Source organism: Ceratotherium simum, chromosome 30, assembly GCF_057802395.1.
Source record: "Ceratotherium simum simum isolate JZ-2026a chromosome 30, ASM5780239v1, whole genome shotgun sequence".
NCBI lineage: Eukaryota > Metazoa > Chordata > Mammalia > Perissodactyla > Rhinocerotidae > Ceratotherium > Ceratotherium simum.
The window spans coordinates 439,607-463,933 of NC_141929.1; the positions used below are offsets into that span (position 1 = coordinate 439,607).

At 44.7% G+C, this 24,327-nt stretch overlaps 1 protein-coding gene across 13 annotated transcripts in view; it reads right to left on the minus strand.

The window, feature by feature from the left end:
• LOC101387160 (ral guanine nucleotide dissociation stimulator-like) overlaps positions 1–24,119 on the minus strand; it is a 37,335-nt gene extending 13,216 nt beyond the window's left edge. For 3 of the 13 annotated variants that reach the window (XR_015549079.1, XR_015549081.1, XR_015549080.1), the window contains exons 1-2: positions 1,157–2,103; positions 682–784 (exon numbers count right to left, since the gene is read on the minus strand). Coding sequence is in view for 3 of the 13 variants with exons in the window: in XM_087419690.1 (XP_087275816.1) it covers positions 682–784; positions 1,157–1,210 (157 nt within the window). In the remaining 10 variants the exon portion in view is untranslated. The other 10 variants (XR_015549083.1, XR_015549085.1, XR_015549086.1 and 7 more) reach the window with 10 other exon arrangements.
• Positions 24,120–24,327: the final 208 nt, after the last annotated feature.

A 24,327-nucleotide genomic window follows, 5' to 3' on the forward strand; every position in this document is an offset into this window, starting at 1 on the left:
GACGGGAATGTCTCAGAGAAAGTTCAAGTCAGAAACTATCAAAACCACAGCCTACTCAGTCCCTCTCCCCCTACTCCTCCTCTCTTTCCAGTCCCCTAGCCTCCACTTTACCTTGGTCATCAGTTCTCTGCTCAAGGACTTGTCTTGGCTATAGCGCTTCTTAAGTTTTTCAGGGCTCTCCCTGAGGGGAGGGGAAAGAGGGAAAGATAAATTTAGGGATAATGTGAGGGGTCTGAGTGCAAATCCCTTTTCTTTGACAACCCGAGAGATTCAACCTCCCTGGAAGAGTGTTCTCACTGGGATCCACTGAGCGCTAAGGTCTCGTGGGACTGGGAGGGGACTCTCCTGTTGGTCATTGGGGTCTCCACTCCCCAGCTCTACAGAGCAGCTCTCTTTTGACCACTTTGAGTTTCAACTGGGGGTAGAGTTCTGTTGCTATAAACACTTGAAAATCTCTAATGTGGCTCAACCCAGTACCTGACATTTAGAGAAACCAAGTCCTGAAGCAGAACTGGTGCACTAAGGACACCAGGAGGCTTAGAGACTGCCTGCCGAGGCCCAGGCCTTGTCCCCAGCATTTGCTGCCTACCAGGAGTTCCTAGCTGACTGAGGGGCCAATGGCAGACATACAGGAGATCCCCCATCCACCCTGGTCCTCCTATGGAGAGGGGCACTACCCACCAGGAAACTTCCCCCGTGTGTTCTTCAGGTGGTTTGTGGAGGTTTTCTGCAGAGCAGAGATGACAGTGCAGGGCGAGGAGAAGTTCTTCAGGATCTTGCACTCCTGGGGAAGGGAAGAGAGTGAGCTGTGAGGTGGGGCGCTGCAGTTCCGCTTGCTCTAGCTTCGGTCCCCTTCTATTTAAATCTCCTCTCCTGGATGAGACAGATGCTCAGGGAGCCCCAGAAGGGCACATTTAGGACCCAAAGAGTAACACTCACAGGGAGGAGGATTTTAGCTGAACCCAGGGAAGGAGTCAGGTAGGAAGTGAGCATCCTCCCACTGGGACCTGGAGTCAAGATCAGTGGGCCCCTGGCAGGAAGGGCCTAGAGACTGTGCAGGGGCTTAGACCACACTTCAATCCTGGGAGCTGATAAAGGTGGAGAGTCAGTTCCCAAGGCTCCAGAGAGGGGCTCCACTGGGCCTCCCACGGCATACCTGGGCCACCTGGATCCAGTGCTCCACCACCCTAGCCCTGTCCGGCACCCTCATGCTCGGGTCCCCGAGGCAGGGGGTGATGACGAGGCTGGCCACCCTTCTGATGTGGTCGAGGGTGGCCTGGAGAGTGGGTGCCAGGTGCTCATTGCTGGGCTTGTTCCTCTTGCCCCAGGTGGAGCCCAGGCACTGAGAGGGCAACACCTTCCGGAAAAGCTCCTGGGGAACAAGGGGAGTGTCACCCAGCCCTACCACATGCCAGTTCTGTGCCCACAGCCCCCAAAGTCCCACACAGGGTCACAGTTTAGAGCTGGAGCTCAGGAAGCTCAGGATGTGGCCTGAGCCTTACGAGAATCCCTAGGTTTTCTTCCCTGTCCACCGAGGACACCCAGCACAGGATGACCCAGGACTCAATACTGGCAGGGAAGGGAGAGGGTCATTTGCACCCACCCTGTCCTGGATAACTCCAAGCTCCAGACGGTGGCTCAACTCGGCTCATCCCAAGGGGGCATCTTCCACCACCCTGATACCCCCTCTGGTCCCACTCCCCATTCTGATGCACATTCCCCCATGGCAGCTACAACCACGATCCTTGTCTGTCTCCCTTGTAGTGAAGTACACATCAGGTGTCTAATAAGTCCTGAGTCTCTTGAGCCTCCTGAGCAGACAGTTGGGCCACCAGGGATCTGGCTGCACACAGTGAGTTCCCCTCCTTACTGATAGACCAGGCCCTGCCCAGCTTTCCATCTCTTCTACCTCATGGAGTTGGCACAGCCACTCCTTGCAACAGGTCCTCTTAATGTCCACCTCTACGGTCTGCAGGTGGACAGCAATGTCTTAGGGGTTCAGAAAGTTGTCCAGGTCATACGGTTGGTAAGGAGTGGAGCCAGGATTTGGGTCCAGATCATAGGAGTCTAGATCAGGTCTAGGGCAATAATGGCAGAGGGAAGGCCTGCTCCACCCCGCCCTGAGAGCCCAGCTGCTCACCGCATCCATCAAGGTCAACTGCTCCACCACCAGCTTAGGAGGGAAGGCCATGAGGTTAGGCTTCTTCTCACGCTGCTTAACAAGCACAGGTGGAGATGGACTTCCCACTAGAAATGATGGTCCAGGTGACTCCAGCTCAGCAGCTCCCACTCCTGCTGGAGCCGATGTTGGCCCTTGCTCCAGCTCCAACACTGCTGATGGAGGGGACGCTGGCTCCAGCGCTAGAAGGGGTGATGTCAACAGAGCTGGAGCCAGCTCTACCTCCACCACTGCCCACTGCTCTGCTTCTGCTGCTGGCTGGAGCTCTGCAGCTGGCGCTGGAGCTGGATAAAGAGAAAGGTTCACCCATATAGCTAACTTTCCATGTGTCCTTCTAAACACAGAAATGATCCCACTTCCCTTCCAGGGGCACCCAGGCTGCGGTCCCCTTTACACTCTGACTCTGCCTCAGTGGCCTCCAGAAACTCCCACTGGGCAAGGGTAAGAGGGTCATGGCAGCTCAGCTCCGAATCAGGCAAGGTGACCTGCATGTACATCCCCTTTAGCTTGAAAAAGGGACAGCCCCAGTCTGGTCCTCCCCAAGTTCTGGTCCAACCCCATCATCTCAAGGTCCTGAGTGTGGAGACCCTCTGCTCCTGCTCTCACCTCAGAGCAGCACTAGATGGTGTTTGTGGCCTCATGCACCTGCCCCTTGTCTAGTGAGTTGGTGGAGTTGAAACCATTGGGCATCTCCTCGACGACCTCCTGAGTGGAGTTTTGCAAAGACTGCCCGGGAGCTGGGCCAGAAGGAATCAGGGGCTGGCTGCACACTGCCACTGGGGTCAACCCCCAAGAGAAAGTCTGCTCCTCTGTTCAGGCACAGAGGGACATCCCTGCAAAGAACTGTGGTCAGGAAGGGAAGGAGATCAAACCTCCATGGCTCGGTAACATATGAGTGGAGGAGCTCACATTCTCATGCTGCCAGCCATGACCTGGGGTATGAACATGACAGACCCACCAGGCTTCCGACACCTAACCACCAGCTCCTGCCCAGGAATGACCTACCCCTCATGCCCTGCCTTCCCCCCTCTTCAAAGACACACAGACACACACACACGATGAGGGGCAAGGGGTGTGGGACTGCTCAGGTGGGATCACAATTGTGTCCTGGCCGGCACTGCCTCCTGCCAGACGCCCAGAGGCATCGGGGATGACGGCTGAGCCAACGTCAGAAACGCCAAAAAGATTCTCTTTCTGGCCTATTTTGAGTCCAGATTCTCCAAAAGTTGGGATACAACAACAAAATATTTTTGCCTGTTGACTGTCTCCAATCAAGTGAGCTGGATGGGGGCCTGTGGGTGCCTGGTTACCAGAGTTCTAAGATCTGTCGGGGTCTATGACCAAGGAAGTAGATCATTTTTCAAGATTCCTTTACCTGGGCCCCTTCCCTCAATCAGACTTGTCCAGAGCTGCCCCTGGGCCCAGGCCGCTCAGCCTCCTCCCCCATATCATCTCCTGAACTGTACACAAGGAGCATACACAGCCATAGCCACAGCTCCCTGGAAACCTAAGTCGGGTTGTAGCTTTGAGGAGACAGAGATGAATGCAGACCTTCTTTTTCTTACCAGTTCTGCATCCTGGGAAAGTCCTTGTGCCACTCAGGTCCTCCCCAGTCTCCAAACCTGCACCATGAGGATCAAGCTAGAGTCTACTTCCTAGGGACGTTACCCGGTGTATATGACATAATATCTATTACCCCTGTGGGCTAGTGTCACATGTACCTAAACTTAGAGATGGAAGAATAATAAGAAGGGGTGATATGTAGCACAGAACACCACTCAAAACAGGCCTGGGTTCTAGCAATATGATATTGGAACAGTCGCTTCCAACTTGGCCTCATTTTCAGGTTAGCATCATGAGGGGGTTGAAGCTAATGGAAATTTAGATACTGCCATCCTGCGGCATAAAACCATTCAATTGTTTACTGTTTTGTGGAGAATGAGACCCAAGTGCCTCATCTTGGCCTATGAAGTGGGCAGCCTCTACAGTGGTACCCAGTAAGCCCCACCCATGGTATAGCCATCCCCGTGGAACCACTAAGTAGTTAGTAACTGGCTTCTGAACATAATAACAGCCAAAGTGATGGGATGTCTAGTCTAAATTTTAACTAACAAAGTCTCTCACTTCCTCTTACTCCTTCTTTCATGTTCCATCTCTCTCTCTCACACACACTCTATCGATTCCCTGTAACTGAGGAATCAAATACCAGTGTTTGGGGCTGCACAATGTGGAGGCCTATACAAGAGAGAAGCACGGGGGTGCCCAGGCCAACAGACAGAAAGAAACTCAGGCTCTCAGTCCAAACTGAACCCTGAAGGCTGAGAGTGAACTTGGGGGCGAGTCCTCCCCCAGTTGAGCCTCAGTTGAGGCCACAGCACCAACCTGTTAAACTCACTGAGGCAGAGGCACCCAGCTAAAATATGCCGGATTGCTGATCCACACAAATTGTGAGATAGTCAACATTTGTAGTTTTGAAATGCAAGGTTAGGGGCAATGAAGTCAGAGAGGGAAAGGTAACTGACACAGCCTACCAGGCCTTGGCCCTACCTTCCACCCCAGCTCCTGTTCTCTCCTCCCAGGGTCCCTCCAGCCACACTGGCCACCTTTCTAACCTCCTCTGGCCAAACTCACTTCTGCCTGTGAGACTCAGGACCAGTGGTGCCATCTCCCTGACACACTGCTGTCAGAGTCGTGCAGGTCTGGTTCCCTCTTGTCATTCTGGTCCCAGCAAATGCCACCCCAGTGAGGCCTTTCAGACCCTCCTACCCAGTGACGCCCAGCCCTCCCTCACAGCCTCCTGCTGTGTTTCTCTACAGCACTTGCTCTTTTCTTGCTCATGTCTTTGCTTTTGTCCATTTCCCCTCTAGACTGTGAGCTCCTGGCAGGCAGGGACCACTTGGTCATTTTCATCCTGCACTTTGGCCCACCAGGGCACCTGGCACAGGGTGAGTCCTCAGTGCACAGCTGCTGAATGAGTACATGGGAAGATCTTGCACCCCTCCCCCTGCTTCTGACCAACTTTGATTGTGGAGATGAACACTAGTAATAGGAGGTACAAGTTGTTTCTGAGGCAGGGGGACAGCCAGAAAGACCTCTGCTTGACTCTTCACTGCTCCAGGAGTCAAGTAAAGTTCAGTGGACACCATGTAAATTCCAGGTTTACAGCAGCAGGACTCGATGTATATATATATTATGTAATATGTATGTAATATGTAATATATGTTATGTAATAACCATGTAATTGTTACCAAAATAAGTTCATTTAACGTCAATCACCAAACAAAAATAAAAGGTTTTTTCCTGGTAATGAGAAGTTTTAGGATCTACTCTCTTAGCAACTTTCAAATATACCACACAGCAATGTTAACTTGCAGAGTGCTGTATATCAAGTATATCTCAATACAACTGAAAAAAAATAAAAACAAAAACTCACTGGCCACCACTAACACAAGTGGCTGCTCGTCCCCTGGTGGCCAGCACTAGCACTGCAGCCCTCGCCAAAATGCCATCAAACAGAAAAGAACCTTTCTTCAGGTGTCCTCAAGACAGAGGCTCCCCAGACTCCTAGGGGTAAAAGAGCAGGACCTGTCACCTTCGAGGGAGTTGGAGGAATCTCGGGAGCCTACCTTTTCCCCCATCTTGCTTTCCCCCACCAGGTGTCTTCTTCATTCCTGAGGCATCCAACCTCAACCAGGACAATGACCCTGCTGCCAGATGAGGACCTCTGGACCTCCAGATGAGAACAAGGACTGGTCTTCTCTCTCGTCTCTAGACTTGGTGTCTAGTGCTCTGGCATCTTCTTCCTTATCCCAACTTCTCATCCGCCCAAGCCCCCAAGCCTCCTTAGTTCTAAATGATCTCAAGTGGGTGGAAAGCATTTTCTCAGCGTTTCAGAGCATAGTAGGTCATCAACAGAGAACCTAGTCCAACAGACACGTTGCGAGTGACTGGAACCCTTGGAATCACCGGCTGGATGCACTCCACTTTATACAGGAGGACCCTCACTGAGATCTTCTCTTCTGTTACCAATGCCTACACAAGAGGAGGATGTGCTCATCACAGTTCTGGGTACCCACAGAGGTGGACTGCAGGACTCCAGTCTTGTGCTCGCCAAGCTGGGCCAGGGATGGGTCTGGAACAGGTAGAAACTTAGGAACCATAGGGATTCCTCTGCCCATCTCTGGGCCTCTGGGCATATATCTAGGAGAACGGATGCTATGGCCCCGTGAGAGAGCTGCCTCCAACCTCTCTCCCTCCTGCCTCTTGTCACTTTCCCGGTGTCGGCTCTTTCTTGACTGCACCTCCATGGCCCCCACATGAGAAATCAGTGTGAGTGGGTGTGCCTGTGCACATGCGATGATGAGGAGAGGAATATGACCCCATATGGACAGGGGTGGGCAGCAACCCCCTAGGATCTTAATACCTCTCATTACCAAAGGAAACCTGAGGGAAGGGGCAGAGCCTTGGCCAAGGAAGCTGGAGCTCTGTCTAGTCTTCGGGACTCTGACTACCTCCTGTGGTCTGGGCCAGTACCTGCCTCTTCCTGGGCCAGTTTCCCAACTGTACAGTGAGGGGTAAGATGTGCAATAGCACAAGCACGTGCTCAGCCAGGACAAGTTATCAGGCCCCATCGATACATTAAGTACGCTTTAAGTGTATTGAATACATTAATATTGCTGTGCAATCATCACCATGATCCATCTTCAGAACTCTTCTCATCTTGCAAAACTGAAACTCTATACCCATTCATGAATAACCCCCCATTCCTTCTCCTCCCAGATCCTGGCAAACACCGTTCTACTTTCTGTCTCTCTGAATCTGGCGATTTCAGGAAACTCATAGAAGGGAAATCACACAAGGTTGTATTTTTGTGACTGGCTTATTTCATTTAGAGTAATATCCTGAAGGTTCACCCATGGTGTGCCATATCTTAGAATTTCCTTCCTTTGTTAAGGATGAATAATATGATATTGTATGTATATTCCACATTTTGCATATCCATACATCCCTGCACAGATACCATAGCCAGGGCCAAAACCAAGCCCAAAATCAAATGGGGCCCCAAACAGATTTTTATCAACGGTCCCTTGGAGACTACTTTCTTAAGCCACGTTCCATATGATATTTACTAAGGATCTAGTCTTGGGCCATGAGTTGTTTTTCAGAAACTCCGTTTTTTCTCCTTGAGCAAGTTTCAACTGGTTTGAGCCAGTAAACCACAAGACGGCTGGCAAGACTCAAACTGTGGCTGCACAAGTGACTGGAGGATGACCTGGGAGACCAAGAACTCCCCTGCCGATCATGTTAAGGACACTGCCTTTTGAATGTGGGGTGTATTACAGAATATGAAAATCTTCTTGTGCAAAATGCCTAGGACTGCCCCCAACCTTCCCGCACCCACTCTTTTGCCCTTCAAAAGCCCTTTTCAACAGCCCATTGGGGAGAAGGATTTAACCTTTGTCTCCTGTCGCCCTGCTGTTTTCTTCTAAGGGTATTATAGTTTTAGCTCTTACATTTAGGTCTTTGATTTACTGGGAATTAAGCTTTGTATGTGGTGTTAGGTAAGGGTCCAAGTTGATTCTTTTGCAAGTAGATATCCACTTTTTCCAAGACAACTTGTCGAGAAGACTTTTCCTCATTGAATAATCTTGGCACCCTTGTCAAACATCATTTGATCACACGGGTGAGGGTTAATTTCTGGGCTCTCAATTCTGTTTCCATTGGTCAATATGGCTGTCTTTATGCCATTTCAATGCTGTTTTGGTACTGTAGATTTGCAGTAAGTTTTCAACAAGGAAGAATCAGTCCTCCAACTTAGTATCTCCTTTCAAGATTATTTTTGGTATCTGGGCTTACTTGAGATACCATAAGAATTTTAGGATTTTTTTTTTCTATTTCAGCACAAAACGTCCTTGGGATTTTGATAAGGACTGCACTGGATTTGTTGATCTCTTTGGATAATGCTGACATCGTCACAATAAGGAGTCTTCCAATCCATGGTGATGGGATGTCTTTCATTTCTAGTAGTGCTGGGTGGCTGTTCAGGTTGAGGGGGCAGCACTCCTCAAGATAGTCATGCAGATATCCACAATTCCTCTTCACTGTGCTTCACCATTTCCTTAGAACCCATCTACAGTCAACAGAGGGCAAAATGTATGTAAAATGCACGTGGGAAGTTTTCAAAGACTGGGTGTGCATGGAGCACACATTTCTTCCACTCCTCTCCATTAGCAAAAACTACAGACTGAACCAGCAGACCCTAACACATGGAGACTGCAGACTCAACCAGCAGACCCCAACAAATAGGGACTGTTGACTAAGCAAGGGCCAGGGACTCAGGATCCTGGTAGAATCATCTGCCAGCTCAAGCTGACCCGCTAAGCCTTTGTCTGGCACAGCGGACTAGCCAAGGGCTAATACTGATGCTCTGATAGAGCATCTTGTCAATTGAGACTGACCCATTGACCTTGGACTGGAAAGCCAGTTAGATCGGGAGCTCAACGCAAAGACAGTGGATCTCAGATCCGAGAGGAACTTACCCACGGCCCTCAGAAACAGCAAAAAGGATGGAGAACTCAAAGGTTTTGCAGGTACCAATGCCTGTGTTTCTCATCCCCTAAGCCATCAGATGTCTCCTTTGGATCCCACTGCTGCCACCAAACTGGTACAAAACAAAATAAAAGTGAGTAAATTTTAAACATCTTGTTGGCTTTATACAACAGTTCATGATTCAGGCAGCATCCAGTCTAGCAGAGAGAAAGGAGCTCCAAGAAGCTGTACAAAATGAAAGACTTTTATAGGCAGAAGGGAGCAGGAACAAGGAAGTTACACTAGACAAAAAAGATGGTTAGTTACTGCAAGGTTACCTTCCTTTAGGGGATGGCAGGGCTCTATCAGGAAGATGACCTACCTGCTGCTCATCAGGCGATTCCCCATTGACTGGTTTAAGATTCCATTCCTGGGAGGGCCAAAAGTCTAATTAAGTCTCGGCTTGTTGACGTGGGGCATAGCCTAAGCGGCTCCATTTGGGCCTGGTGTCTTGTTTTAAACACATGACTTCTGCTGGTCTCTGATTTCCCCAGTTCACCCTGGCTGTCCCTTCACTGACCATTGTTGGTCACACACCCACTGCACGTGCCTCCAGTCCTTCCCTTTCAACACCGTAATCTCACACACAGCTCCTCCCGACACTATCATGACATCTCCCACCACACGTCCCATATACCTTCCACACTGCCAGCAAGATGCTTCAGAAACACCACCACCATTTATGTCCAATGGGCTGAGAGGGCTGCGCATACACTGGGAATCAGGAGTCGCAGGGTCTGTCACTTGGCCTCCAATCACCTATTGTACCCCAGCTGAAGGGCTCACCCTGCGGATAGACTCAGTTGTAGCCAACTCCATCGAACAACACCATCTTTGCCTCAGGCTTCCTTCAAAATGCTCTCCCCACTTTCTGCCCCAACTGCTCCTTGAGGGATCATTTTGGGGTAGCCTTCGAGGCCACCTTGGGGATTTTGTGCCCAGGCCCAAACAGCTCTTGGCCCACAAACACTTTAACCATACCCCCTGAAATCATATAGCACAGGTAACCAGTGAATGGGTGCAAATTACTGATTTTACCTCCAAGACTCCTAATGAATATTTTACACCAGGAGCATCCACTTTTGGGTTTTACTGTGAGCTGATATCACAAGGCTCTCACCCAGTGAGCTTCTCTCTTCCCCAGCCCTCTGAGCAGCTTTCTCCAGACTATATTCTGCAATGCATCATTGTCTCTCTTTCAGCCTGCTTCCCTCAGGTCGCAGGTCCTCTGAGTTTCCTGCCCTGACTGGCTACCACCAACCCATAGAGACACTGTCAGTCCTATAGCACTGAGTGTTCAGTTCTACTAGGATTGACTAACTGGACTGGGCACAGGTGCATTGGCCCTACCCACACATAATCAGCAAACTGAGGCAACCAAGAAGTATCGACAACCTTAACACAACATGGACAACAACTCCATAGGAACCTATCCTAGCCCTTGTACAACAGTCTCATGAGTCTCTTGCCTAAATGGTTTTAGAAAATGGCCTGGCCCTAGACTGTCTATACCGGCCAAGGAAGGAAGGCTTTGTGCCTTTCCTAGAACCACTTGCTTAATGTACATCAACACACAAGTTCAAACCTACCTCCACCAGATGGCCCAAGAGGTTAAAATATTGCATAATATTACCCAAATCTTTGAACAGATACCCAAGGCCCCCGAGATCACTGACCTATTTTCATGGCTGGTCTCTCCAAGTTGGGAACAATGGCAATGGACTGGATTTTAGACTGTTGCTTGTATAATCATAGGATTTGTTACTGTAGCCCTCATCAGATGTTTACTCTCTTGGCTACAACCTGCCCTACCCCTAATAACTCCATTAATTACCCTTATTAAATACCCCAACCAACTTAAAATTAACCAATACTCTGATTAATTTAAAAAATTCAAAATTTTTATGGGAGAAAATCTGCTTAACGTAGAATACTCCGTTGTAAGCATTTTAAAGTATACAGTTCAGTGGCTTTTAGTACAACGATTAAGTCATGTGGCTATCACCACTAACTAATTCCAGAACATTTTCAACACCCCCAAACAAACCCATACTCATTCACACTCTATTTTCTCCTAACCCAAGCCCATGGAAACAACTCATCTGTTTTCTCCCCCTATGGATTTGCCTATTCTGGACAGTTCATTCAAATGGCTTCATGCTATCTGTGGCCTTTGTGGATGGCTTCAATGAGCACACATGTTTCAAGGTTCATCCATGGCCTAGCATGTAGCAGTACCTTATTCCTTTTCATGGCTCTATAATATCCTATATTATGAATAGGCCACATTTTGTTTATGCAGTCATAACTGGATAGAAATTTGGGTTTGTTCCACTTTTCGATCATTGTGAACAATGCCGCTTTGAATGTCCATGGGCAAGTTTGCTCTTTTGGACATATACCATGGGCCTGTCCAGGTCAATGGTTATTCTAGCTTTAAGATTTTTAAAAATGCCAAGCTGTTTTCTCCAGTGGCTGCATCATTTTACTTTCCTACCAGTAATGTATGTAGGTTTCCCTTTCTCCACATCTTTACCAACACTTGTCATTTTCCATTATGTTGAATATAGCCTTCATTTTGAGCATGAAATAGTATCACACTGTGCTTTGAATTTGCATTTTCCTAATTATTAATGATACTGAGCATCTATCTTGTACTTATTGGCCATCTATGTATTTTCTGGACACATGTCTATCCCAGTTGGTTACCCCTTTTCATTGACTTGTCTTTTATAATTGAATTCTAAGAGATCTTTATAATATTCTCAATATTAGAGTCTTCTCAGTTATATAAGTTGCAAATAGTAGGAGACTTCAATACCTCACTTTTAACAATGGATGGAGTATCCAGACAGAAAATCAGGAAATAGCAGACATGAAAACATTAAATACTAAATGGACCTATGAGACATACACAGAATATTTTACTGGACAGCAACAAAATGCACACCCTTCTCAAGAGCACATGGACTATTTTAAAGAACAGATCACGTGTTAGGTCACAAAACAACTCTTAACAAGAAAGATTAAGAAAACTGAAATAATACCAAGTATCTTTTCCAAACACAATGGCATGAAACCAGAAGTCAATAACAGAAGGAAAACTGGAACATTCATAATACGTGGAAGTTCAACAAAAAACTCTTAAACTTAAAAGTATATCAAAGAAGAAATCAAAAAGGAAATTAGAAAATAGCTCAAGACATACAAAAAGAAACAATAAACACACCAAAACTTATAGGATGCAGCAAAAGTAGTACTAAGAGGAAAGTTTATAGTGATAAACTTGTACATTATAAGAGAAGAAAGATGTCAAAGAAACAACCTGACTTACAACACACAGCATTAGAAAAAGAAAAAATGAAACCCAAAGTGAGCAGAAGGATGGAAGTCACCAAGAGGAGAGTGGAAAAAAATGAAAGTATGAAAGATCAATAAAAGTAAAAGTTGATTTTTTGAAACAATAAAATTGATAAAACCTTAGATAAAATATTTAGAATAAAAGAGAGATGACTCAAATAAACTAAATCAGAAATGAAAGAAGAGGCAGTACAACTGAGGCTTCAGAAAGAAAAAGATCAGAAGAGACTATTCTGAACTAGTGTACACTCATAAATTGGATAACCTAGACAAAATAGATAAATTCCTAGAAACAACTTATGAAAGCTAAATCATGAAGAAATAGAATTCTTGAACAGACCCGTAACAAATAATCAGACTGAATCAGTAATCAAATACCTCCCAACAAGAAGAGACTTCTCCACTCTGCCTGACTTCACCATAGACCCCTGAGCCAGCCTGCCCCAGCCCCAGGCTGACTCCTGTGGACCTAGCTGGCTCCCTGTAGGCTTCTGCAAATCCAGGCCCCTGGCTCACCCTGGAGCATGCCAGCTCTGGTGGCCCCAAGCAGCATCCTTGACACTAGGCTCCCACCAGCTCCTGGGAACCCAGGCCCCCATCTCAGCCTACAGGCTGCTATCTTCAGCAGCCCAAGGTGGCTCCTGTGACCCCAAGTGGTGTTCTTGGCACCAGGCTCCTGGTGGGCTCTGGTGAATCCAGACTCTGGCTCACCCAAGTTCCTGCCTACTCCAGGCAGCCACAGGCAGCACCCACAGCCACAGGCAGCTTCTGTACCAGGGCACCCAGTGGGCTCCCACAAACCCAGGACCCAAGGTCACTCCAGCACTTGCTGGCTCCAGCAACCCCAGGTAGATTCCATGGCACCAGGCTCCCCGGGGGCTGCTGGGAACTCAGGCCCCTGGCTCACTACACCACCTGCCAGTTCCAGCAGCCATAGACAGCTCTCATGGAACCATGCTCCTGGCAGGATCCCACAAAACCAGACCCTCAGCTCACCCAGGTGCTTGCTGACTCAGGTGGCCACAGACAGCTCCCATTGCACCAGGCACCGGCAGGTTCCCATGAACCCAGGCTTCCATCTTGACCCAATGCCTGCTGGTTCCTGCAGCCTCAGGCAGCTCTTGTGGCCCCAGGATCCCAGCAGGCTCCCAGGAATCCAGACTTCTGGCCTACCCCAGCACAAGCTGTCTCTCATGACATCAGGCTACTGGCAGGCTCCTGTGAACCAAGGATCTCAGATCATCCCAGCACTGGCCAACTCCCATGGCCTTGGATGACTCCTGTGGCTGGAGGCTCTCAATGAGGACCTGCCAAACCAGGCTCCAGTGGGGCTACTCATGAACTCAGGGTCCCAGCTGTGCCCAGGGCCAGACACAATACCATAGACCCAATCTTTCCACTCACTCCTGTACCAGGCTGCCCAAGGACTCCAGCAGCAAGCCTGCCCCTGGACACCACCAGATGGCCTACCCAGGACCCCTAGATGGGCTGACTGTGAAGGCTTTGGTTTGCTAAAGCCAGTCTGTAAAGAGTGGAAGAGGTGCCTACTTCCTCAAATTTGCAGACACCAATGGAAGGCCACAAGGATCATGAATAATCAAAGACCCATGACACCACCAAAGAAAAAGAATAAAACTTAAATGACCGACCAAGCAATGGAGATATAGGAACTATGTGACAAAGATTTCAGAATAATCCTCTTTGGGAAACTCATAAAACTCTAAGGAAACACAGATAGACTACTAAATGAAATAAGGAAAGAGTGCATGAACAAGTGAGAAGTTCATCATAGAAACAGAAATCATTAAGGAAAAACAAACAGAAATCCTAGAGTTGAAGAACACAATGACTGAACTGAAGAATTCAATAGAGAGCTTCGAAATCAGATTCAACCATGTACAGGAAATAATTAGTGAACTAGAAGATGTGTCATTTGAAATCATCAAGTCAAAGAAGCAAAAAGAAAAAAAGGAATGGATTGGAACAGGGAAAGGCAGTGTGAATTATGGAATACCATGAAAAGAAATAGATAAGCATTATTAAAGTACCAGAGGAGAAAACAGGGAGAAAGGAAAAGAAATTTGACTTAAAAAAAATAGCAGCTGACACCTTCTCAAATCTGGGGAGAGATTTAGACATCCAAGGTCCTGAAGCCGATCTGTCAACCTAAAATTTCAAACTAAAACTTTCTTCTCCAGGACACATTATAACAAAACTACCTAAACTCAAAAAAAGGATCAAACAACATGATCAAGTTCAACATGATGCAAATCAATGAATGTGAAACACTGCATTGATAGAATGAAAGATAAAAATCATAAAATAATCTCAATCGATGCAGAACAAGCAGTTTGACAAAATTCAACACCCCTTCATGATAAAAACCCTCAATAAAGGGTTACATAATGAACATACCTGAATATAATAAAAGGTTTACATGACAAAACGCACAGCTAACATCATATTGAACAATGAAAGGTTGAAAGCTTTCTTGCTAAGACAAAGAACAAGACAAGGGTGCCCAGTCTCAACACCATTCTTCAACATACTGCTGCAAGTCTTAACCAGAGACATTTGGCAAGAAAAAGAAATAAAATTCATCCAAATTGGAAATGAAGAAACAAAGTGGTCTCTGTTTGCAGACGATATGATTTTATATAGAGAAATACCTAAAGACTCCCCCCCAAACTGTTAGGACTAATAAACAAATTCACTCAAGCTGCAGGAGACAAAATCAACATATAGAAATCTGTTGCCTTTCTGTACACTAACAATGAACTATCTAAAAAAGATATAAAGAAAATAATCAGATTTACAATAGCATCAAAAACAGTAAAATACTCATAAATAAATTTAACCAAGAAGGTGAAAGATCTAGACACTGACAACTATAAGACATTGATGAAAGAAATCAAAGACACAAAGAAATGAAAAGATATCTTATGTTCATGGATCAGAAGAATTAATATTGTTAAAATGTCCATGCTACCCAATGCCATCTCAAGATTCAATGCAATTCCTATTAAAATTCCCATGACATTTTTCACAGAAATAGGACAAACAATCCTAATATTCATATGGATCCACAAAAGACCTCCAATAACCAAAGCAACCCTGAGAAAGAAAAAGCTGAAGGCATCACAATTCCTGATTTCAAACTTTATTACAAATCTATAGTAATAAAAACGGTATGATACAGGTATAAAAAGAGACACATAGACCAATAGAACAGAATCAAGGGCCCAGAAATAAAACCACACACATACACTTTGCTAACAGTTGACGAGTCAGCCAAGAAAACTCCATGGGGAACGGATAGTTTCTACAATAAATGGTGTTGGGAAAACTGGATAACCACATGCAGAAAACTGAAATTGGACCCCTATTTTACACCACTCTAAAAATGATCCCAAATTGAATTAAAGACTTAAATGTAAGACACCAAATATAAAACAACTAGAAGAAAATATAGAGAAAACAGCCCCATGAAACTGGTCTTGACAACGATTTTTTTGGATATAACATCAAAAGTGCAAGCAACAAATGTAAAACTTAACAAGTGGGATGACATCAATCTAAAAAGCTTCTGCACAGCAGATGAACAATCGACAAACTAAAGGGGTTCACATCCACAATATATAAGAAACTCTTACAACTCAACAGCAAAGAAACCAACAAAACAATATGAAAATGGTCAAAGGACCTGAATAGATACTTTTCCAAAGAAGACATAAAAATGGTCAACATGTACATGAGAAGATGCTCGTAATCACTCATCATCAGGGAAATGAAATCAAAACTACAATGAGATATCACCTCACACCTGCTAGAATGGTTATTCTCAAAGAGACAACACACAACAAATTAAGGCGAGGCTGGGTAGAAAAGAGAATCCTGTACACTTTTGGTATGAATGTAAATTACTATAGTCACTATGGAAAAAATATGGAATTTTCTCAAAAACATAAAAATAGAAATACTATATAAATGAGCAATTCCACTTCTGGTTGTATACCCAAAGGAATTGAAGTCACTATTCTGAAGAGATATCTGCACCCCCATGTTCATTTCAGCATTATTCACAAACTGAGGACATGGACACAATCCATGTGTCCATCAATGGATAAATAGATAAAGAAAATGTCAGACATATGTATATATACATGAAATATATAATGGAATATTATTTAGCCATGCAAGAGAATGAAATCCTGCATTTTGTAACAACACAGATGGAACTTGAGGCATTACGCTAAGTGATATAAGTCAGACAGACAAAGACAAATACTATATATTCTCACTCATATGTGAAATCTAAAAAAGCCCAACTCAAAGGAATAGAGACTAGAATGGTGTTTGCCAGGACCTTGGGGGTGGGGGAAAGGGAGAGATGTGAGTCAAAGTGCACAAATTTCTAGCTGTAAAATGAATAATTTCTGGGGATCTAATGTACAGCATGGTGACCATAATTAACAATAATATATTATAGACTTGAAATTTGTTAAGAGAGTAGATCTTAAAAGTGATCGTTAGAAAAAACAAGTTAATTATGTGAGGGAATGGAGGTGTTAACTCACCGTATTGTGGTAATCCTTTCACAAATCATCATCTTGAACACCTAAAACTTACATACATTATATGTCACTAATATTTCAAGACATCTAAAAAAAAAATCTCAACAAAGTAAAACCCAGGACCATATGACTGCACTGGTGAATTCTATCAAACATATAAAGAAGTTTTAAAAACAAGCCTTCTTACACTCTGTCAAATATTGAAAAAGAGGGAACACTTTCAAACACATTTTACGATGCCAGCATTACCCTGATACCAACACTAGACAAGGACACTAAAAGAAAATAAAATTACAGACCATTACCCCTGATGAACATAGATGCAAAAATCCTCAACAAAATACTAGCAAACTGAGTTCAACAGCATATTAAAAGAATTATACACTATCACCAAGTGAAATTTATTCCTGATATACAAGGGTAGTTCAACATACAAAAATCGATCAATGTAATATGCAACATCAAGAAAATGAAGGGGAAAAAACAGAATCATCTCAATTGATGCAGAAAAACCATTTGACAAAATTCAACACCCTTTCATGATAAAACACTCAACAAACAAAGAATAGGAGGAAAAACACACAGCAAACATAATACTCAGTGATGGAAGACTGAAAGCTTTTCCTGAAAGCTCTAAGATCAGGAACAAGGCAAGGATGCCCACTTTCACCACTTCTATTCAACACAGCTGAAAGTTCAAGCCAGAACCATGAGGCAATAAAAATAAATAAATAAAAGGAATCCAAATTAGAAAGAAAGAAGTAAAATGGTCTCTGTTTGAAGATGATATCATCTCATATGTAGAAAATCCGAAAGACTCCACAAAAAATGCCGTTTGATCTAACAGATGAATTCAGGAAAGTAGCAGGATACAAAGTCTATACACAAAAATCAGTTGCATTTCTATACACGAACCAGGAGCTCTCTGAAAAGGAAATTACAAAAACAATTCATTTATATCAGAAAGAATAACATGCTTAGGAATTAACTTAACCAAGGAGGTGAAAGGCTTGCACCATAAAAACTACAAAACATTTCAGAAAGAAATTAAAGAAGACATTCATAAATGGACACACATCCCATATTCATGGATTGGAAGGTTTACTATTGTTAAAGTGTCGATATTACCCAAAGCAGTCTACAGATTCAATGTAATCCCTATCCAAATCCTAATGATGTTTTTTGCAGAAATAGAAAAACCCGTCCTAAAATTCACATGGAATCTCAAGGGACTCAGAATAGCCAAAACAATCCTGGAAAAGAAGAACAAAACTGGAGGAAAAACTTACTACAAAGCCACAGTAATCAACAGTATGGTATTGGCATAAAGACAGACATAGAGACCAATGGCATAGAATAGCGAGCCCAGAAATAAACCCTCACATATATGGTCAAGTGATTTTTGACAAGGGTGCCAAGACAATGCAATGGAGAAAGGTTTCTTTTCCACAAATGGTGCTGGGAAAACTGGATATCTGCATGCAAAAGAATGAACTTGGACCATCATCCAATACCATATGCAAAAATTAACTCAAGGACATAAATGTAAGACCTAAAATAAGAAAACTCTTAGAAGAAAACATAGGACAAAATCTTGATGACATCGGACTTGGCAATGATTTCTTGGATATGACACCAAAGGCACAGGTAACGAAAGAAAAACAATGGACAAATTGGACTCCATGAAAATTTTATAAGTTAGTACATCAAGAGGCCCTGTCCATAGACTAAAAAGGCAACCCACAGAGTGGGACAAAATATTTGCAAATCATATTTCTGACAAGAGACTGATATCCAGAATATACAGAGAAGTCCTAAAACTAAACAACTAAAAAACAAGCCAATTCAAATATGGGCAAAGGACTTGAAGAGACAGTTCTCCAAAGACTTATGAATGGCATATAAGCACATGAAGAGACGCTCAACACCACTAATCATTAGGGAAATGCAAATCAAAACCACAATGAGACACCACCTCACACCCACTAAGATGAGTGCTATGGAAAAGACAGAAAACAAGTGTTGGCCAGGATGCGGTGGAATGGGAACCCGTGTACACTGTTGATAGGAATGTAAAATGGTGCAGCCGCTATGGAAAACAGTATGAATGTTCCTCAAAAAATTGAACATAGAATTATCACATGATCCAGCAATTCCACTTCTGGATATACACCCAAAAGATCTGAAAGCAGAGCCTTGAAGAGATATTTGTACACCCATGTTCATAGCAGTATTATTCACAATAGCTAAAACGTGGAAGCAACCCCAGTGTCCATTGACGCATGAATGGATACACAAAATGCAGTATATCCATACAACAGAATATTATTCAGCATTACAAAGGAAGCAAATTCTGCAATATGCTACACATGGATTAACCTTGGGGACATTATGCTAACAGAAATAAGCCAGTCACAAAAAGATAAATACTGTATGATTCCACTAACATGAGGAACTGAGAGTAGTCAAAATCATAGAGATGGAAAGTGGAATGGTGGCTGCCAAGGACTGGGGGAGGGGAGAAGGGAGAGTTATTGTTTAATAGGTATAGAGTTTCAGATTTACAAGAGTTATGGGGATGAATGGTGGTGATGACTGTACAACAGCATAAATGTATTTAACGCCACTGAAGTGTACACTTAAAAATGGTTAAGACGTCACACTTTTTGTTATGTATATTTTAACTCAATATACAAAAAGGAAAAAAACACAGAAATTAGTTATCAAGCCACAAAAAGACATAGTGAACTCTGAAATACATATTGCTAAGTGAAAGAACCCAACAGGAAAAGGCTATATACTCTGTTCTATAGTTTTCATATATTCCAATTACACGTCATTGTAGACAAGGCAAAACCATAGAAACAGTATAAAGATCAGTGTTGCCAGGAGTTGGAAGGCAAGGGATGAAGAGGCAGAGCACAGGGATTTTAGGGCAATCCAACTCTTAGGATACCATCATGGTGGATACATGAGATTATGCATTTGTCAAAATCCAAGTACATGACAGCAAGACAGTGAACCTTAATGTAAACTACGGACTTGGTTACGAACACTGTAGCAGCATCAGCTCCTCACTTGTAAGGAATGAACCGCACTAACACAGGTGGTCATGCAAGATGTTAATGGTAGGGAAACTGCGGGGCAGGAGGGAGAAATGCTCTGCACTATCTGCTGAATTTCTCTGTCCATCTAAAACTTTCCTAAAAAAATTCTATTAATTAAAAATTAATCAATGGAAGGTAGGGAGTGGGTAGAAATATGGAGGAAACAAGAATATCACAATATTGATAAACGTTGAAGCTGGGTAATAGAGACATGGGGGGCTATCACACATTTCTGTTTAATTTGTGTATGTTCAAGGTTTTCCACAATAAAACATTTTTAAAGGTCCAGATTAAATCTAGATTATATGTACAAGGAATCAAAGAATGTGAAGAAAACAGATATTTTTGAAGCAAGTACTCAAGGGGCACACTGAGGGAACGTGCAATCACACTGGATAGAGAGTGAACGTCCTGGTTCCACCAGGAAGGTTCAGAGCTCAGTGAGCAAGGCAGGCGACAGCACAGTCAGGGAAGTGACAGATAATGATCACAGAAAAGTGTTCACCCTCACTGGTCACAGAGATGCCAACGATGGGCCCGGAGAGGACTGCCCCAGGATTTACAACGTCGTGACACCCACAGTTAGAGCAGGCTCAGGGACAGAGCACCACGTCCTGTGAGAATGCCAATCAGCACCGGCTTTCTGGAGGGCAAACCTCCCGAACCCTGGAAGCTGCAGGCCACTGGCGTGGCTCCTTTGTTGTACGGAATCTGTCCAAAAACAAAGGGACTGGGTAAAGATGATGGACTGAATCAACACAGGTAGAGCCCCTTTGACATAAATCCCTAAAAAATGACCCAAAGATTCCTTCATTGACGAATAAATTCATAATATCCCTGGGAACCATCAAGAGAGCCAAAATTTGAGGAAGACATCAAAGAGAGACAGCAGCTGGTGCCCGGGGATCCCAATGGGGAGCTCCGTGTTGGCCATGGAGACCAAGCCAGGGTGACCTCTCTCCCTCCCCCTCCTCCCCCTGCTTCTCACCTAACACCTTCTGCATCGCCCCTCCTTTCCCAGCCACTGCCCACCTCACGCTCCAGGATTACAGGAGCAGAGGCACAGGGCGCCCTTTCCACCAGCACATCTGTCCTCTTGCTCTCTGCACCTCCCCAGGAAGCAGAGCCCAGCTCTGCACCTCCTCAGGGCCCAGCACGCTCCTCCTGGGCCCCCAGGCTCCTCTTCTCCATCTGGTCCTACCTGCAGTACCTGCTAGCTCATCTCCACCTTATATACAAAACTCTCCCTTGGACCCATGTTCCCTTTGGGCTACTGTCCACTTTCCCAACTCCCTTTCATGGCTAAACCTCTTAAGTAAAGTGCCTCATCCCTACTTCCCTCCCATGGCCCCCTTCCCCCACTCTAGACCCAGCTTCATTCTCATCCTCTCAAGGAGACTGAGGTCACCAGTGATCCCACGTGGCCGAGTCCAGCCATCTTTTCTCCATTCTGATCAGAGCTGTACCCGACCCAGCTGAGCACCCCTCCTTTCTGCAATGCCCTTTTCCCCTCGTGGCTCCTGCGACTCCATGCTCCACCGTTTCAGTCCCCTTTCCTGGACCCTCTTCAGCTGCACCTCTGCAAACACTGCCTGCTCCTAGGCTGGGCCCTGGTCCCTTCTACAGCTACAGTGTCTCCAGGAAACCTCATTCAATTCCATGGTTTTAAACATCTCTGACCTCATCCTGACTCTGCAGACACACCAATGCAACTTAAGAGGTTAGGTGCTAGCTCCCCAGTGTCAGCACCTAAGGAGTATCTCAGACTTGATTCCTCTCCAAATTTTACTGTCATATGAGTTCCAAAATAGCATCAAATATTTCCAAAAAGGAGGAAAAATTTGGATACAATAAATAGTGGTGAACAAAGTAACCAATAAAATGTATACATACATCCAATCATGGCTGCTTGATGGGGAAAATAAGAACACAGAACAAATATCAGACAGTCTCGAGCCAGGGAGTGGAAGGTGATGAGTTGGGAGTGTAGAACACAGGAACTGATCAACTCTAAGCATTTACAGAAAGAGAGGCAGAAATGATTGTTCCTAAAAGCTGAAAGACACCCACTAGAAGAATAGAAAAATCATGAGAAAGCATAACAAATTAAAAATTAAATTAAATGGTAGACTCAAATTCCAGTTTATCAATAATCACAATTGTAAATGGATCAAATTGCTCTACAAAAAGATGAAGGCTCTCAAGTTGAGTTAAAATATAGTTATAAAATAAAGGGATATAATATGGTTGAAAATAAGGAGATAAAGAAATAAGACTTTAAATGGGACAAAAAGGGGTTTTCTGAGTTGATAACTGTCACAAACACTTATGCACCTCACAATATGGTCTTGAAACATAAAGCAAAACTGGACAAACAAGAAGACACAGGCAGCTCCAGAATCACAGGGAAACCTACCTTACCTCTCTTAGAAATCCACAGGTCAAGTGATACAGTAAGTTAGGAAACAGATCTGCTGACAAACACAAAAAAGCTAGATCTAGCCTCAGCCTGAGGGACAACAACATAAGCAACTAGTGGAGAGGAAACATTCTCCTCAAACCACAATGAAACAGTCACCACAATGGACTGTGTGCTAAGCCACAATGAAATCTCTAAAGAGTCCAAAAAGCAGAAATCTATAAGTGACCATATTACTGGAACTTAAAGCAATAAAAGTAAAAAATAATCACAAAATATTGGCTCCCCTCCCCCAACTTATCCACTTGAAAATCTGTCCACACCCTTCTAAATCTCTCAGGTTAAAGAGGGGATCTAGACAGACAGGACAAACTCTTTAGAAATGAACAGCAATGAGAGCAGCATGAGGCAAATCCATGGCGTGGGGACTAAGGGACAGAAGAAGGGACATAGCCTCCACTGCAGGTATCAGGGAATATCAACTGTACATGAAGAAGCTGAGCACTTCCCTCCAGGAGCCAGAACAACACCACAATAAAACCAACAACAGCAGAATGAAGTGAGGATTCACGAGGCGGGAACAACAACGTAGACCTGAGCAATAGAGTCAAAGGCTGGCTCTCCCGAAAGACCTGTAACAGTGAGAAACCTTGTGCAGTCTGACCAAGAGGAACAGACAAAGGCACCAAACTGTACCATCAGGTACGACAAACTACAGAAACAGCTTTAACGTGATAGGAGAACATAGTGGATATCTCTGACCAGGACATCAATAGTCCTCAGCTGGAGCTGTCCTTCCCCCAGGATGCATCTGGAAACAGGCAGGATGGGTTTTGTTCCTTGTTTTGGGTTGTCCTAATGGTTGTTGCCCTAGGGGTCCCGCAGGTCCTGAACAGCCTGTCACATAAAGCTGTTTCCCACCTGAAGTGTTACTGACATCTGAGAAGACAAGCACTGATCCAGATTAAATGAACAACGTGGTAGGGAAATGTTTTCCATGGATGTATAACAGGGAAAAGATGGTACCCTCAATATGTAAGGAATATCGAGAAACCAATGTTTACAAGTACTAAATTGTAAAAGACCTGGAAAATCAGAAACATAGCCAATAAACACACCAAAAATATATCCAACCTATTTGTACAGGTGGAGAAATATGCATGTAAAGCACAGGGAACAGTGGAGGAGATTACACACCAAATTTTACTACCAACAAGGAATAAAAGTTGGGAGGTAGGTGAGAAATAGGAGTTTTTACCACTTCTTAGCTTATATATTTCTGTACTGTTTTAATTTTTACAAAAGAGAATGTATTCTACTCAAAAAGATGTTTAAAATTTTAAAGAAATTATTAAAATGTTCAAAATGACTTCAGTTCAAAGATATTCATTAAAACATGAATGGAAAGAACGTCCCCATGACTTTAAGAGTCTCCTATAACTTTTCTAATAGTTTACTATGTCGATTTTATTTCACATTTAGATCCTAACTCATTGGAATTTACATTTGTGTGAGGGATGCAACAGAAGCTGATTTTCTCCTGTTCAAGTGGAAAACCAACCATCCAGGCACCATTCATTGGGTAGGTCTGGCTTTCCCAGCTGACCTGCAATGCCTCCTTCCCCACCTGCTAAACCCCGACAGCTACCGCTGCCTCTCGAGCGCCCTAGAGCGAGCGGGGTGAGCTCTGCAACCTGTGCTCCCTGTCTGGGTGGGATGGCTACCAGCAGAGCTTTCCCCCAAGACAGCAGCAGGCATGCTGCACACAGAAGTGCTCAGGGGCCCTCTGCTGCGGAACAGGAAACCCCTCATGATGAGCAGGCAGTGGGGGAGCCCAGAGCACCGGGACTGACCTCGGCTGGGGGCACCAGGCTGCTCAGGTAGGGAGGCCCCTCCCTTCAGCTTGTCCAGCTCCTCCTGCAGCGTGTGCACCAGGCTGTTGGTGGCTTCCCCTCTTCTGCTCGCCGTTCTTCTCCACCTGCCCCCGAAGGCGGCACCCATGCTCCTGTTCCCCTGGGAGCAGAAGCAGTAGGAGTGCAGTGAGTCGAGGAGCTCTTAGGCCCCCAGTGCTGACAGGATGACCTTTCTGAGGGACGTGGG